The 14,908-nt window shown below is 36.2% G+C and overlaps 3 protein-coding genes across 4 annotated transcripts in view; 1 reads left to right on the plus strand and 2 right to left on the minus strand.

Annotated features, from left to right (window-relative positions):
• cno (adherens junction formation factor afadin) overlaps positions 1–6,737 on the minus strand; it is a 29,074-nt gene extending 22,337 nt beyond the window's left edge. For both annotated transcript variants that reach the window (XM_065308249.1, XM_065308248.1), the window contains exon 1: positions 5,991–6,737. The gene's annotated coding sequence lies outside the window, so the exon portion shown is untranslated. The remainder of the gene's footprint in view (positions 1–5,990) is intronic.
• Positions 6,738–6,982: 245 nt separating this feature from the next.
• On the plus strand, positions 6,983–9,355 carry LOC135796299 (splicing regulatory glutamine/lysine-rich protein 1-like). Its single transcript, XM_065308259.1, has 3 exons — positions 6,983–7,237; positions 7,334–7,558; positions 7,608–9,355. The coding sequence occupies exons 2-3, from the start codon at positions 7,499–7,501 to the stop codon at positions 8,343–8,345; spliced, it is 798 nt and encodes a 265-aa protein (XP_065164331.1). The 5' UTR covers positions 6,983–7,237; positions 7,334–7,498; the 3' UTR covers positions 8,346–9,355.
• Mct1 (Monocarboxylate transporter 1) lies at positions 9,307–14,642 on the minus strand. Its single transcript, XM_065308256.1, has 3 exons — positions 13,157–14,642; positions 10,257–11,384; positions 9,307–10,193 (listed from the first exon to the last, which is right to left on the minus strand). The coding sequence occupies exons 1-3, from the start codon at positions 13,299–13,301 to the stop codon at positions 9,841–9,843; spliced, it is 1,626 nt and encodes a 541-aa protein (XP_065164328.1). The 5' UTR covers positions 13,302–14,642; the 3' UTR covers positions 9,307–9,840.
• Positions 14,643–14,908: the final 266 nt, after the last annotated feature.

Raw genomic sequence — 14,908 nt, forward strand, 5'->3', positions numbered from 1 at the left:
TCGGTATTATAAACTATAATAAAACCACAATTAATCCAGCGACGACATTTACTTGCAAACAAAATGTTAAACAGTGAAACTGTTTAGTTCTCGTGTCGTGCTGTGTTTGTTGCTCGACGGTTTACTGTTATTGTTAAAAATGCAAATCAACTCACCTTAATTTGAATACAAATTGCAACAAACATCAACTACTTGTTCAAGGCGACAAAAGTAACAACAAACAAGAAGAAAACGCATTATTATTTTGATTAAAACATTGTATATATTATCATTCCATAGGAAGAGAAATTTACGAAACAAAAAATAATGAAGTTATTATTAACTTTGAATTAAATTTTCTACTTTGAAGTTTTTGTTGAATAAATCAAAGCTACCGACAGTTACAGCGTGCTGAAGCTGATACACTCAGTTTGATGACTGTTTCACGATCGCACTTCTCGGAATCAACCCGCAAATAAACCTATTATTTATTTATTGCTTCATTCCGACTGATTGCCAGCCACACACGCAGTGCGAACACATGCCCGTTGCCAGATACCCACATGCAGATTGCTGCACTATTCACAGCAGTACCAAATACTTGATGAAATTAAAATAAGCGCAATGCTAAAATTAAGCTTAAAGTTCACATTCGAGATGTGTATTTGGTTCGATTGCATGGTTGCAAAATCAGTTTTTGTATTTTCCAATTGCTCACATTCTCACATCCCTCCCGAATGTACATAAAATAAAATCATGTGTGAATCATGGTATTGAGGGCTGAACAAAACACGTCATCGTCGGAGGGTCGATTCACCGAATTGCCCTAGGACAAGAAAGGGCGAAATCTCAACTTGCCCCTCTCGTAACGTCAAAAATATTGACTGTTGACGAGATCAAGGCAACAAACAAACTCACTCCACATGGAATATACAAAAGTATCTTTAAAATGTCAGGAAAAAAATCAAAATCAAGAATCTAGCTGAAGTGAAGGGAGCAGATTTGTGTTTATAATTGACGTGCACATTTGACGTGCACGTAATGATCGAATAACATTTAAACGTTCCCATAACGTGTGCTAAACAAGCTGAAAGGTGCAGACAACTATTTCTTATTGCAGAAAATTTAAATGTGAATACACAAATAAGAACAAGGTTTTTCCACAAACACATCGCTACTTTTAATTAACATTTTCCCCACTGCACACTGTACACCTGATGTGCATTTTGCATATTAAACAATCGCTACTATTCAATGGAATTGAATTGAAATACGTAACTGTTAACGTTTTTCTATGTTTCTGCGCAAATGTACGGAACTGATAATACACCGTAATGCAAAACTGAATTACTAATGCAGATTAATCTGCTAAGTTGATAAAACGTCAATAAATGTGAGCGACAAATTACAAATGTGTACTTGTGACTGTTCACTTCAAGATAAGAAACTGGCGATAAAAAAAGTCATTATTTATCAATTGATTTACGAGTAATAACTATTTACAACACGTTTTCTGATTAAATCATACCACACAAATAAAAAAGATTTTAAAATTGTCCCGGTATATATTCGACGGCCAGTTTAAATATTGACACCACTTAAACAAATCGCAGTACATATTTTTGGGAGAAATGGTGAATAGAAAACTTACACAAAATTTAAATAAAATATTATATGTAGGGTGACTGCACCAGTAATACACCATTTAAGCGTCATTTTGAAAGTAATTTTGATATTGTGACTCAAGTCAGTTCCAGTAGTTTACCAATGGCAATTATTGATTTAAATTAGCATATTCAGATTAAATAAAACGTAATATTAATGCTTCACAGTGCATAGTACGCAATTGATTAGAAAAGCGGTTACAGAAATTGATATAAACAAAGATTTACACTGATTTAAGAAAACTTTCTGTCGACGTGTCGCTTATTAGAATGGCCGCTCGAAACGAAGTGCACGATTGTCGTTACAATTTTGCTTTAAAACTAATGTGGATGGCGTACTTGTCGGTTTTTACGACTATATTATGATTCATAGAAGTACGACAGTTCTATCAAATATTAAAAAGTGGCGGAAAGTTCGACAGAACGTTAATATTTTAATGTAAAAGTGGAAATGGTGCACTACTGGTGCCTGGTGCGGCACTGGTGCACCCACCCTATAACTCAAAAACGATGTAAATAAAGTTATATCTGTTTCATATATAACTGTTTCATTACTCTTGTGGGAATGTTGATCAAAACAATTTTTTCCCCAATTTTTTATATGCTTTAAAACGCAGAGTGAAAAGCACCTACTTTAATTCATCACCGAATAACACCAAATGCTGATTTTACATAATCCATGTGGTGAAAACTTCAGCTATAGATGTGAATACCTACTATAAAAACAAACACTAGAAACAACCTTCTCTCAAAACAGCCCTTGCCATTAAATGCAAAAAAAATCTCTGGGTATACATAACCAACCTGTTTCTAAAAACTTTGTAGGCGTTCAGCCTACAATTTGTTAAAGGTCAAGTCAAAGTATTCATGATAACAACTAAGTGCATTACGCTGCAAATATGAGTTATTAATATTAATTGCGCTCGATTAGTGCACTCATTGCCCTCACAGCTCAGTTGGCATCCAAGCTAGACGTTCAACTATTACTAATTATCTGTTAACCGCATTAATCTACATTTATACTGAACGTTTTATCAGAAATAATGCTGTTTTCCAAACTAAGTTTATATTTTGTTAGTTACTCTTATCAAGTTAGATGAAAGTGTACCGATAATGAGTATTAAGTGTATAAATTTATTATTATGTATTTAAACATACTTTATTACGCTCGATATTGATATTTTCGCACTATCTATAATAGGGAAATATAATTTTTAGTTGTGCAAACATGTGTACATTCACGAAATAATAATGTTGACATCACTCTGTACACAAACGTATAAAATGTAAACACGCGCCAGTTTGGGCTGTGCACCATATGCAGGCAAATGAATCGAACCAATGAATGGAATTAATATGGGTGGGTGGTTCACGGTCTGCAGCATGCACAGCTGGTGACAACGACCGCCCGTGCTGGATGAAGATGACACACGAGAATTTCGATCTTAATTACGCAGCTACTTTCTGCCGCAAGTTACATATGTAGCAATTAAACGCTACTTGATTTACGGGCGAAGTTATTTATACCGTACTTCCTAGATTCTAAGTTTGACGATTACATTGAAGCATTGACATTTTTAAAGGTTTGCTTATAGTAGCAATTTTGAAGGTCAAACACCAAAAACGTGAAGCTCATGTTTTGAGTGGCTATAAAACTAGGTACGTACTAAATTTAGTTCAGACACGCTAATCAAACATGCCTTCAAGAGGTGTTAAAAGTTTAGACAAGTTTATTGAAAACTAAAAAAACTTATGGTGTAGGCATTTTACAGTGAATTTTAATGTGTCAGGATGGTAAAAACAATGTCAATTTTATACTCGATTGAAACTAAAAGCAGCTCTTTCAAAGAAGTTGAAAAGGCAATTTATAACATACATAATAATTTAATATAAAGCATGAGCTTGCGTGCAGATTGCTCTGATATGGTAATCAAAAAACATTTTTTGTTCTAAATTTGGATCACTAGAAAAGTTGGTGCTATGCTCTCAGCGTGAACACGTCACAATTTTTGTCGATTATCGCAAATTTGCATGTTTATGTTTATATCAAAAGCACAATCAGTGCTAAAATAAAACGTGATATTTAACATCAACACAACACAAGCACATAGGTATTATGTTTCAAAAATATCCGCCCGTTTTTGCCGACCTTTTTACTCTACTTTGAGCTCAAATAATCCAAGTTTAAGCCTTCCGAAGTGCCCTGTATGAGGTAATTAGAAACATGAAACCTTCAGCCGCAGAACGCAATAAAATAAAACTAGAGCAGCAAATAAACGGCGACGCACGGCTCCAGCGAACAATGACAACCGTTTTCCAATGCAAAAGCAATGCTGCTGCTGTGGATTGATTCACTGGCTGTCGGCTGTGGGCTTCTGAAAGGTTTCTTTCGATTTGCTGGCATCTATCCCGCATGCCTCCGAGCGTAACTCCTAGCTTATCAAATTAGTAATAATTAAATTAATACCGGCAGTGGAACGCGTTCGTGACGTGACACACAATCGCGAAGCCGAAGGAAACGAGCGCACCAACGGAGCATGCCTTGACAAAACGTCGTGCCCGATTCACTCATGCATGATCCTGGGACATAGCATACGATTTGTGATTGCAATATTTTAAACATTGTTGACTTACGAATGCACCAAAGAATATTTTTAGGTCAATCACAAAAGTTGTAGTAACTGATTGTCAAATTCTAAGTAAAAAAGAAACCGATCTAAACAACTAATCAACATAAATGTACTTTTAAGAAAATTTAGATGTTAAATTTCCTTCAGAAGCCGCTAGCAGAAGAGACCTAAATGATCGTTAATACTTTGCGAATAATTCATTGATAACAATATTACCAGTTGTTTTTTTTTTCTTCAAATTTTTGTACATTCTCACATATCTTCAAAATAGTGAAACAAAAACAGTTTAACCAGTTATATTGCAACTATAATTTGCAGTAAATTAAATGCAGTGCAACCTTGATTTTTGACTTTGACAGTTCACCTTGGCAATATGTTAGGCAATTCCAAACAGCACAAAAATAGTAACTATACTACTAGCCGGCATTTGAAAAGTGGAACAGATTAGAAGTAGGAAGTGAAACAAAGTCGAATGACGTAGCAATTATTTGGATGCCTTCAAGAGCATCGACGCGTACGTACTAGTCGGAATAGTATGAATGCGCCTTGCTCATCAGATGCGTTGTTCATTCTGCTTCATTTTTATTTTTACCGGTATGCAATGAACGAAACATGAGTAGCGACACGAGCACAAGCGATGGTTACTTATGACCCTCCCAAATTATAATCCGAACATGAAGACATCTGTCTGAAACATCGTGTAAAATATCTGTAACACTCTGTATGCATGTTTCAATAGGTCGACATGTCGGCAACGTTTGTCGAATATTCAGTGCACACGGTAAGCGAGTCAACGGCCCCAATGGATGTAAGTCATTCATGTCGATCTCCATGATCTTCATTCAACGGTGTCGGCTTGCAGTTTTTCACTGCCAACACGTACGTTTATGATAAATGACGCAAAACCCAAAGGCGCATAGTTATACGCGCGGAATATCTGCGTATTTCACGACTCGCCTGTTCTTTGACTCTTGACAGAACGTTGGCAGTTGGCGGCGAGAGCAGAATAATACTGCATAATGAAATAATGAGCGGGCCGATTCTATGATTCACGATGAACCGTTTTGTGCGTGCACAAGACGAGCACTGACAGTTTTGATTGCTGTGAATTCAGTCTAACAAGAAAGCAACTAATGTAGTGACAAGTGTTCCTCACAGTTTACAGAGTGTACATTTACTAGATTTACTAGGTTATGTCAACATCAAACATCAAATGCAACCAAACATAAGCAACTGTAATATTTTTTGGCTAAAAAATAGTTCCTGTAAAAAGTGTGATAACTAATAGTTACATGCGCTAAAAGAGACTTACAGACCTGGATTAGAATTAAATCGATACCTTTTGTTGTTTACTTATTTTAACAGTACGCATGTATGAATGTGCCAGATGCCAACAGATATTGCGTAATGCCGGCATTTACGCGAGATTCAAAGAGATTTAAACGCCCGGATGCGACACACGACACAATTCATGCCGTTGTCGGCGCCCCCGACAAACACAATATACAAACGAGTAACAAATACGCAACGCAAACAATTTCGAATCGATTGCAATCAACTTCGCTATTGTTCACGTATTGCTTTAAAAATAATGCCAAAGAAAACTTAGAACATTTAAATTACATTCACAAACTAACAGGTAAAACATGCGTAACTGATAACGATAATTTGATACAAGAAGTACCAAAGGAAGAACTTGTCCGCCGACAATATTTACCTGCTTATTGTTTAGGTCATCAAATCATACACCATTGGCATTAGTTGACAATCGCTTGGCAATTGTTTATATTTATATCTGGTAATCCAACTACAGTCGCTGTGTGTGTAGCAAAGCGAAGAAGTACTGTATCGCGCGTGCAGTGTGTGGCCGAAGAAGCGCGGTAGAAACCAGTTGTTGATTCGTGCGCCGAGCGCGATGCAGACGAGATGGCGAGCGCGGCGCGGATCACTTCTTCTTGCTGGCCGCGCGATGCACCTAGCACGCGTCGCGGACGCTCACCACTCTCACACTCACACGCCGGCACAGATTTTTCTTGAAATCAAGCGTAAACACACACTGTAAACACAGACTCCTTTTACTTCTTGTCTGTTCGCACTACAACACTTTCAAGCACGCATCCAGCTCCGGGCGTTATCTGACCGAAATTAAAATCACTGCACAAAATGTGTTTGGTCACTTGGGCGACTTCTTGCGTTGCGGCGAGACGGAAATGCAAACGCGGCCGCGTCACATGTCGCACGTTGCGCACCTTTTTGGCAAACAGTTTCGTCTGCGTGGATGATGCACGGACACACACTCCGACTGTTTCGCGGCGTACCGTTAGCGAGACGAACAACGCTGCAGCAGCACGTTTTGCGTCGCAAAAACAACGCTCGACTTCATCGTCATCGCCGCGCGAGTCGGGCCATCGAGTGTTGCGCGGTGCGCTACGTACAGGCGAGCAGCTTGAGCGTGATCCGCGCGATCCGCGCACTCACCGGCCGAACTGCTTTGCCGCGTCGCGTACGCACGCACACAGATGCCATATGGTGGTGTGGTGGGAACGCTTTGAATGCTTTACTTCGTTCGCACACGTTGTTACTACGATTGGTATATCTCACTTTGTGTTGGACTTGCGAGCAGAACCAGCTTAACACAAACACACGCATGCAGGCACACTATACAATGTGAAGGAAACCTAGCGTAGTGCCAATTTAATTTGTTGAGGGCGCTGCTGTGCTTGCATTCGACGCTCGCATACATAACAAAAGTGGACATTTTTTGTTTTATAACATGATCTAGTGCTAAATCGATTTATTTAAGAACAAATATAACAATTTGCCTAATTTCACAATTTTATGCGCGAATATGCTCAATACATATTAAAATTTAACCACACATAACTTCAAGGAGTGTCCTATCGTTGCCATGACTACATGATTCTTGATTCTTGGATCAAAAGTTATGCACTACCTTTGATACAGGTAATATTCCTTCGTAAAATTCAGTGCACAATTAACAAATCTACTTTCCGGAGATTCAATTTTTGATGCTTATTGATAAAATTTGAATTCTTATAGAAATACGCCACTTGTTGCTTTATTCTGGACGCTTACTTCTCCAAGTCAAAGTCACAGGTCAAATCTATTTGCCTCATAACCTCAAATATTTCGTTGCGCCAACCAAAGTAACGCTAGTGTTATAAACTTATATTATAAATATACCATTAAATTCCAAGGAACAAAATGGATTGTATTTACGAGGATATGGACGTGCTGCCTGATATTGACGTTGAATATAAGAAGGTAATTAGTGCATAATTTCTGGAACATTTAATAAATTTAGTCTTTTTAGGTACAATCATTAAATAAAGAACTTATCACAAAAATCACTCAACTTGAAGCAGAAGTTTCAAAGTTAACTGATACCCTAGCAGCAATGAAGAAACAACAACAAGATTTAGAAAATAATATTTCATCTTTGTTTAACACAGCCAGAGCTGAATGCGAAAGGAAAGATAGGCGAATTGATGAGCTACAAAAGAAATTTGATGACATTGTATTTAAGAGAGATACATATAGGCATAGAGAGATGAGTGACAGTAGTAGGCATAGTAGTCATTCAAGTAGAAGTACATCACCTAAAGATAGAAAGGATAGGAAAGATCACAGAGAAAGAAAGGATTTACCATCCAGAAGTTCAAATCATCATGATAGAGGAAATAATAACAAGCATAGTAAAAACTATGTGAATACAGATAATAGAGATACCAGGGATAAATACAAAGGGGATAAGGATAAGAATAATCCAAAACCTGTTAAAAGAAGTAGAAATGATGATAGAAAATCTCCACCTATCAAAAAGCCTAGATATGAACCTGAAAAACAAAAAAGTGAAAAGACTGTTAAAGAAAATGAAAGAGATAATTTAAGAACCAAGAAAAATGATTCACATGAAAAGAATGACAAATCCAAACAGAAAAGCAAGGACAAAGAATTAAACAAAGATAAAACAGTAAAGAAAAAACTGAAAAGGTTGAAAAAGCTGAAGAGTCTACCAATATTCAACCTGGTAAGACTATTGAGACTTTGAAGCAACCAAAATTATCTGAAGTAATAACTAGTATATCTATATCTGAAGAAGATGGTGAAATAATTGATGAGAATGAGATTAAAGAGCATGCAGTTTCTCAAAAAAATAGCAATGAAGCTAATTTAAGTATTAATATTAATAAAGATATAAAGAAATTTGATCTTACCACAAATACGTTGAAAGGAAAAACAAAAAATGTTTCTAATGAAAATACAGTTCCAACTAATCAAACAATTATACCAAAATGTACTTCAGAGGATTCTGCAAAGTCTGGGAACCAAGAAGATGCAAAAGAATCTAAAATATCTTTAATTCAACCAGACAAACTAATTTCTGAGTCAGAGGTATCATTAAAACCAAAACTGAATTTTAGTGGCATGCTTGACAATGAACGTAAGAAGAAAGAGGTTTTTTCATCTATACCTCTGACCGCGAGTGTTATGTTTAGTCAGAGTCCATCACCCACAGCAACGAATACCGCATTTACACCAGATCCTATTGATTTGACATCAACTAGTAGTAATAGCAATGTAACAGCTTCCAATTTTGATCTGAATAACTCGAGGATAGTAAACAGCACACCACTAGTGCGGAATTTTCAGGAGAAACAACTAATAAATGCAATTAATGCGATTTCTGCTAATTCTATTAGTGTTGCCACGTCAGAGAATTCATCAGATAATATTAATACAAACTGTAATGATTCAACAATTGTAAATACTATTGCCGGAAGCACAATTGATAAGGAAAATATTCACGATAGAACGAAAATTGTTGAAAGAGACAGTAAAGCTGAAGTGACCTCTCCCTCAGTCGGCACAGGAAGAGGTAAACCTAGACCTAAACGACGTGGTGGTACAGTGAAAATGATTGACTGATTTTAGTATTAAAATGACTAGTATTTTACTTATTACATATTTTTATTCAAGACACTTCAGTTCCATTTGATAAGCAATTGTAATTTGTTTTTTAAAGAATTGTATTTTAATGAAATATATACATTAAGTTTATTTGATATAAAATTTGAAAGTCTAACAAATAAATATAAAGACTTAGAACTATTTAAATTAACAAATATTTAATCAATGAGACAATATTTTATACAAGTTTTAACTATTTTTTTTAAATTTTGTGCGCTTACTTATAAATATTCTAAAAATTTGCTTGTATCTAAAATTTGAGTAAATATTGACTATATGTGATGATTTGTATAAGCAACACAATAATTTAAGAAACTTAACTAGTTTCTCACGATTGTATTGTAAAAGTAAATACTGCAGTCTTGATTAATTAACAGGTTTGCTATTTCCATCATTTTTAGTGATAAAAATGATGATGGAGGCATTGACGGCATTGATATGTAGCAACGTAGGAACTGTTTACAGTCAGTGTCCACGTTTCGATAAATACAATGTTATTGAATATGTATATATTATATCGATTACATTATCAACAACTAAAAATGAAACCCAACATTATTTTGTTGGTGACAAATTTAAAAATGGTGTTCGCCACACACGGCGTTCTTTCTTGATCGCCGTCGTTGGATGCATGGTATGAAGAAAAGTATTAGTCCACTTAGTGCAATCGTAACACCAGCGACCATGAATCCTGGATCGTAGGATTTAAGGACATCATATAATACACCAGCGATGGGCGGACCAATCAATGATGCGATGCCTTGGAAGAGTAACAGAAGCCCGAATGCGTTGGTTAATTTATCTAGACCCAGAAGATCAACCAAGATAACTGATGTTAAACCCACGTAGGCTCCAATCAAAAAACCATAGATACTGGCATACACAACCAATGAATAAAAATCACTACAAAAACAACTCAACGCTGTTGCTGCAATTAAGAAGAATTTGAAAGTTACTAAGCCACACACAACATTAAGTAAAATATATTTACCAATTCCACACAGCGTCAGACAAGTGTTATACACCCATAAGCGGTTAACCCAAGTTTTGTCTGATATGTATCCCAAAACAATTCGTCCTACAGTATTGGCAATACCGATAACACTCAGTATCAAACTTGCGTTGGATGGGGATATTCCTAATCCTTTCGCCCGTGACACGATGTACACATACGGTATGTTGAATCCGATGGAAGTAAGAAAATTACTAATCGAAAATATTATAAAAATAGAGTCGTAGAGTAATGATACGTCCATTAGTTGCATCAAGGTGTCTTTGGTTTCACCAAAACAGTTCTTCCGACTGTTTCTGAAACTTCGTGCCAAGATTGGTTCAGCGGATCCTTCTAGACTTTGAATACTTCTAGTAAAGAACAAATCTTTTTGATCTAAAATTCTTCTTGCGCGATTGCAAGCTCCACCTTCTGATCGTGTGCTAGCTAAAACTTCATTAGGAATAGCGCCATAGGATGATAGTTCAGCCGTACTTTTCGCTCTTTGTAATTTGTTGGGTGAAGTGCTACCGCTGGCTAAGTAGTAATTACTGTAGCTACCGATTTGAAGACTCATCTTTCCAGTGGTGCTTCTCAATGACAATGTTTTATCTTCTGAAGAATCATCGTCTAGCGGACGGAATAATGCACCAAATATTATGCAGGATAACACTACAGCTGCTGTGAACATCATCGACGTTTGCCATCCATACTTTTCCACAAGTACAGTGATTATCGGCGCAAATATAAACGTGCCAAATCCACTCCCACAAACAGCGATACCTGTGGCCAAGCTGCGTTTGGTTTCGAAATAAGTTGATACTGATATGATTGCTGGGAGGTAGATGAGGCCGAAACCAAATCCGGTGCCCAGACCAATTGTCACATAGAGCATTGCGATGTTTTTGGCCCAGACGCTTACGGCAAGACATACTGATGCCAAAATGGCGCCGATGATTGTTACGACACGGCAGCCCCAGCGGTTTACCATCAGCGAAGATATAGGACCAGAACAGAATGTGACACCGACAAGAATTGAAAGAATCCATGCAGTGGGTCCTTTACCTTCGTTGAAATACGTGAGGAATTCATCGTAGAAGACTCCGAACGAGTATGTAATACCATCAGCTAGAACATAATGTAAGCAATCGTTAGATCTTCATGTTATACAACTTTTATTTTATTTTCAGATTGGAAATGTGTTGAAATAACAGAACATGATTGCAGAATTTGTTGTTTATCATTACTATGTTTTCACAATAATTATTTTTGCATTGCACTTACTGGCCTATTCAATGTCCAAGTCTACTATCGGTTAGCAAATATGCGTAAAATGTTTACTCGCGTGCGAGCTTCGTGTAAATATTTTCGGCTATCTATTTATATTATATTCCTATATAATCGCTTAAAAGCTCATTACACACGATTGCTCGTGTCTCACAATTTTTATGCTGTTTATTATGTTTGAGATGTACCAGAAAAAATGGAATTGCCAAAAACTTTAGAATGTTTTTTACATTTCATACGTGGTTTATATTTTAGAATATTTTTTATAATACTAAACTATTGCTTAACGATTTAAATGCGTGCGTGTCAATTTATCAATATTTATAAATTAGTACAAATGTAAATTAGGCTTAAATGCATTGCGACAAGCTTGAATATTTAAAATCACGGACGGTCGATATTGTTTGTGGGCGCGTGTCGTGAAATATGGGCTCGACATGAAGAAATAAACAAAAAACAAAACTAGGCGCACGAAATCCGCCGCCTGTTCCTATTGGCATCCTGCCAGTAAACGCGCTGATCCCTTCGCGTTGTCAATAAGAAAATAAGAATATAAATATATGTAAAATGTGCATCCAGGCGCAAGAATTTCGTCGCGGCGCCGTCGCCGACGATTGAGATGCACACGAAACTAGCACAGGAAGAATTAAATAGAATCACCCAGTTTCTATTTCTTGCTCGTTGCAATCGTATACTGTTAACCTACGACGATTCGCAGGTTTGTTCAATGCAACTTGGCAATTTAGCAAAAATCAAAAAGGAACAGCTGATCATGATCAGAGTTTCAATATTTACACGAATCAGACCGACGAGACTGGCGTGAAAAGGAAAATAAAATATTTAAACGACTTTCCAGATTTATTCAAGAGCAAGCTTCGAAAAGTATGAAAGAGAACAAAGAAGCACAAAATTAACATCGAGACCACATGACTACACATGTTTTAAATGAACTTTATGTACGTATAATATATATTAATCTGTTATAATGCTAAAGTTTCTTGATTTCCGACCAAGTTGTTAGTTTGGAACACGCAGAAATCAATGCTATACACAGGTCAATGCCAATGTGACATATATACATACCGACTCATATCAATTAATCAAATATTAACTTTTAATGATATAACAATGATTGAATTGAATTTTTTAATCTGATATACCTATTTCATTGATATTTTACGATAACTAGTATAAAATGACAATGCATGTAATAAATATAGAACCGTCCCAATTTCCAAGCCCAAATGAATCGATTTATAATTAAATCTTCCGTCTCCGCCCACGTGACTTTGAAACATCCGCCATTTTGGTGCATCGACCATGTCGTCTCTAATTACGATTTATAAATAACTTCTGCATGATTTTAGCAAAACAACAATGAAAGATAAGATTATTTTTATGCAGTTCTACTCTTTATTAAAAGCTAAATTAAATTTTTGACCTGAGTTTACCGGAAAATGTTACAATGTAGGCGTATAGTAAATGTCGTGATATTTGACATGAAGGGTGATCGTGCATTAGTATGGTGCGGACTGCGAACCTTTCAAACCGATTCGAACTTATTGATTTTCGCAGTGTACCTGAAATTAATGCGGATGTATAAAAATACTCACTGATAACGTGTATCATAAACGATCCAAAGACGACCCACCAACCCCATCCACCATCGGGTGCTTTCCGACCCTGTTGCTTAGAAATCGCTGCTTCTTCCGCTGAACCTTCGACGTCGACGTCGTCCACCACATCACCGGCACTCATTATTAACTCAATCGCTGCGCACCGTTTCCAAGTGCGATTATCTTGAATCGCCACTTATTTTTGCACAAATTATTGATAAGTATCTAATGTTTAAATGACTTTTGATAGATATGTCATGGAATTTTTCGAATTGCAATTTGAACTGTTTTCAGTTAGAACATCGACCGACAAGTGAAAAGCACTTTGTAATTCTTTCAGGGTGTCACGACGAGTCAATCGTTCACACTCTTTGTTTTGCTTTGCTTTTATTTTGGTATGTTTTCTATTGTTCTTCTTTTGTTGGCTCTTCGATTGGTGTGCAGTGTATCATAAATCTTTCGATTGATTTTTTATTCATTGAACTTCGTTTTGCGCGACTGTTCGTGGACATACCAGACACAAACGAAAAGTTTTTCACTATTATTTAGTTATTTATTAGACACGTTTGGTGTGCGTAGTGCGAATTAATTATAAGTAGTTATTGTTAGTTTTTGTGCTTTTCATTTCGACTGGTAGTGATTTTCAGCTGATCGCGGAAAGCGCGCACAGCAAACTGAAAGCGAAAGCCAACGACGCGTCGCCGGTTTGAAAGCGCAAACGAAAGAAAAACGTATGTGCACGTTTTAACACGGAAAACGCTTTTTGTGAATCACGTTTTTGCGCTCGGAGCTAACACGTGGAGTGCGCGCTTGTCGACACTGCACACAACTGTAGCCGGCTTCAAGTGCGTGCATATTATTATAGGTTCTTGATGGGTTGTTTGTTAAACAATTGATTTGTGACGATTGTCCATTTGTATTGTCTTGAATACACAATACACGATGGGGAAATTTCGACGATTTTAAGTAGGTACATAAATAAGTGATAATAAACTAAAAGTGCAATAAAATATAAATGCGTACTGTTAGTAAGAAATCTATGCTTTGTGCGTGTAGTTGTGAATGTTTTGTTATAAATACAAAACAGTAAATCATCTGTACATGTTTTCTTTTATAAATAAACTTGACAAGCTGCTACATTGTAATATTTAATATGTGTAATGCAACTTTGATACTTTACAAGTTCTAAAAAATGAAAATAAAATTAGTTTGTATCAGACTGTACGATGTTTCATCATGTTGTGCGTGACGTTTGGGATATTTTTACGCAGAAAAGTTCAAAAGTTGTTGGGTATATTCCGTCAACAGAAAGATTATGACTCAATATCTACAAATAATGAGATTTGCATTAAGCCTTCGAAAGCATTACAAGCGCATTCTGGATAAGTTAAGTGATAACAAAACTCTCATAAGTTTATATATACATAAATGTAAAATAAAACCAGGCGTATAGTTCCTTTATTTAGGTTTGCACTAACACAAACAACACCTAGAATGAGATTAAAATAGAATATATTTGCCAATTAATATAGCAGGAAAATATCCAAAATTTGTTTATTTGCGAATAAACATAGTGATATATCTTAGAATAGGAAAATTTTAAAGGAGATTCTTATTTAGTAAGTACATAAGTCTCATTTATTCATATTATCAATTGTCTACACAATTTTATAAAGGAATTAAAGTGCATAGCATACACTATACTTTATACACTAGTACCACAAAGTACTATAATTATATCGCAATGAT

The sequence above is a fragment of the Atheta coriaria genome, unplaced genomic scaffold (genome assembly GCF_025399875.1).
Source record: "Atheta coriaria isolate IRGN ID8LTWV9N9 unplaced genomic scaffold, Caltech_Dcor_3.1 hic_scaffold_7_pilon, whole genome shotgun sequence".
Taxonomy (NCBI): domain Eukaryota; kingdom Metazoa; phylum Arthropoda; class Insecta; order Coleoptera; family Staphylinidae; genus Dalotia; species Dalotia coriaria.

Excerpts from the sequence above, each read along its gene's own strand:
- LOC135796299 (XM_065308259.1), top strand. The coding sequence starts at position 7,499 with ATGGATTGTATTTACGAGGATATGGACGTGCTGCCTGATATTGACGTT. Across the intron at positions 7,559-7,607 it reads TTGACGTTGAATATAAGAAG|GTACAATCATTAAATAAAGA; the intron begins GTAATTAGTGCA and ends TAGTCTTTTTAG.
- Mct1 (XM_065308256.1), bottom strand. The coding sequence starts at position 13,301 with ATGAGTGCCGGTGATGTGGTGGACGACGTCGACGTCGAAGGTTCAGCG. Across the intron at positions 11,385-13,156 it reads GTTTATGATACACGTTATCA|CTGATGGTATTACATACTCG; the intron begins GTGAGTATTTTT and ends ATTATGTTCTAG. Across the intron at positions 10,194-10,256 it reads TCTGACGCTGTGTGGAATTG|CAACAGCGTTGAGTTGTTTT; the intron begins GTAAATATATTT and ends TCTTAATTGCAG.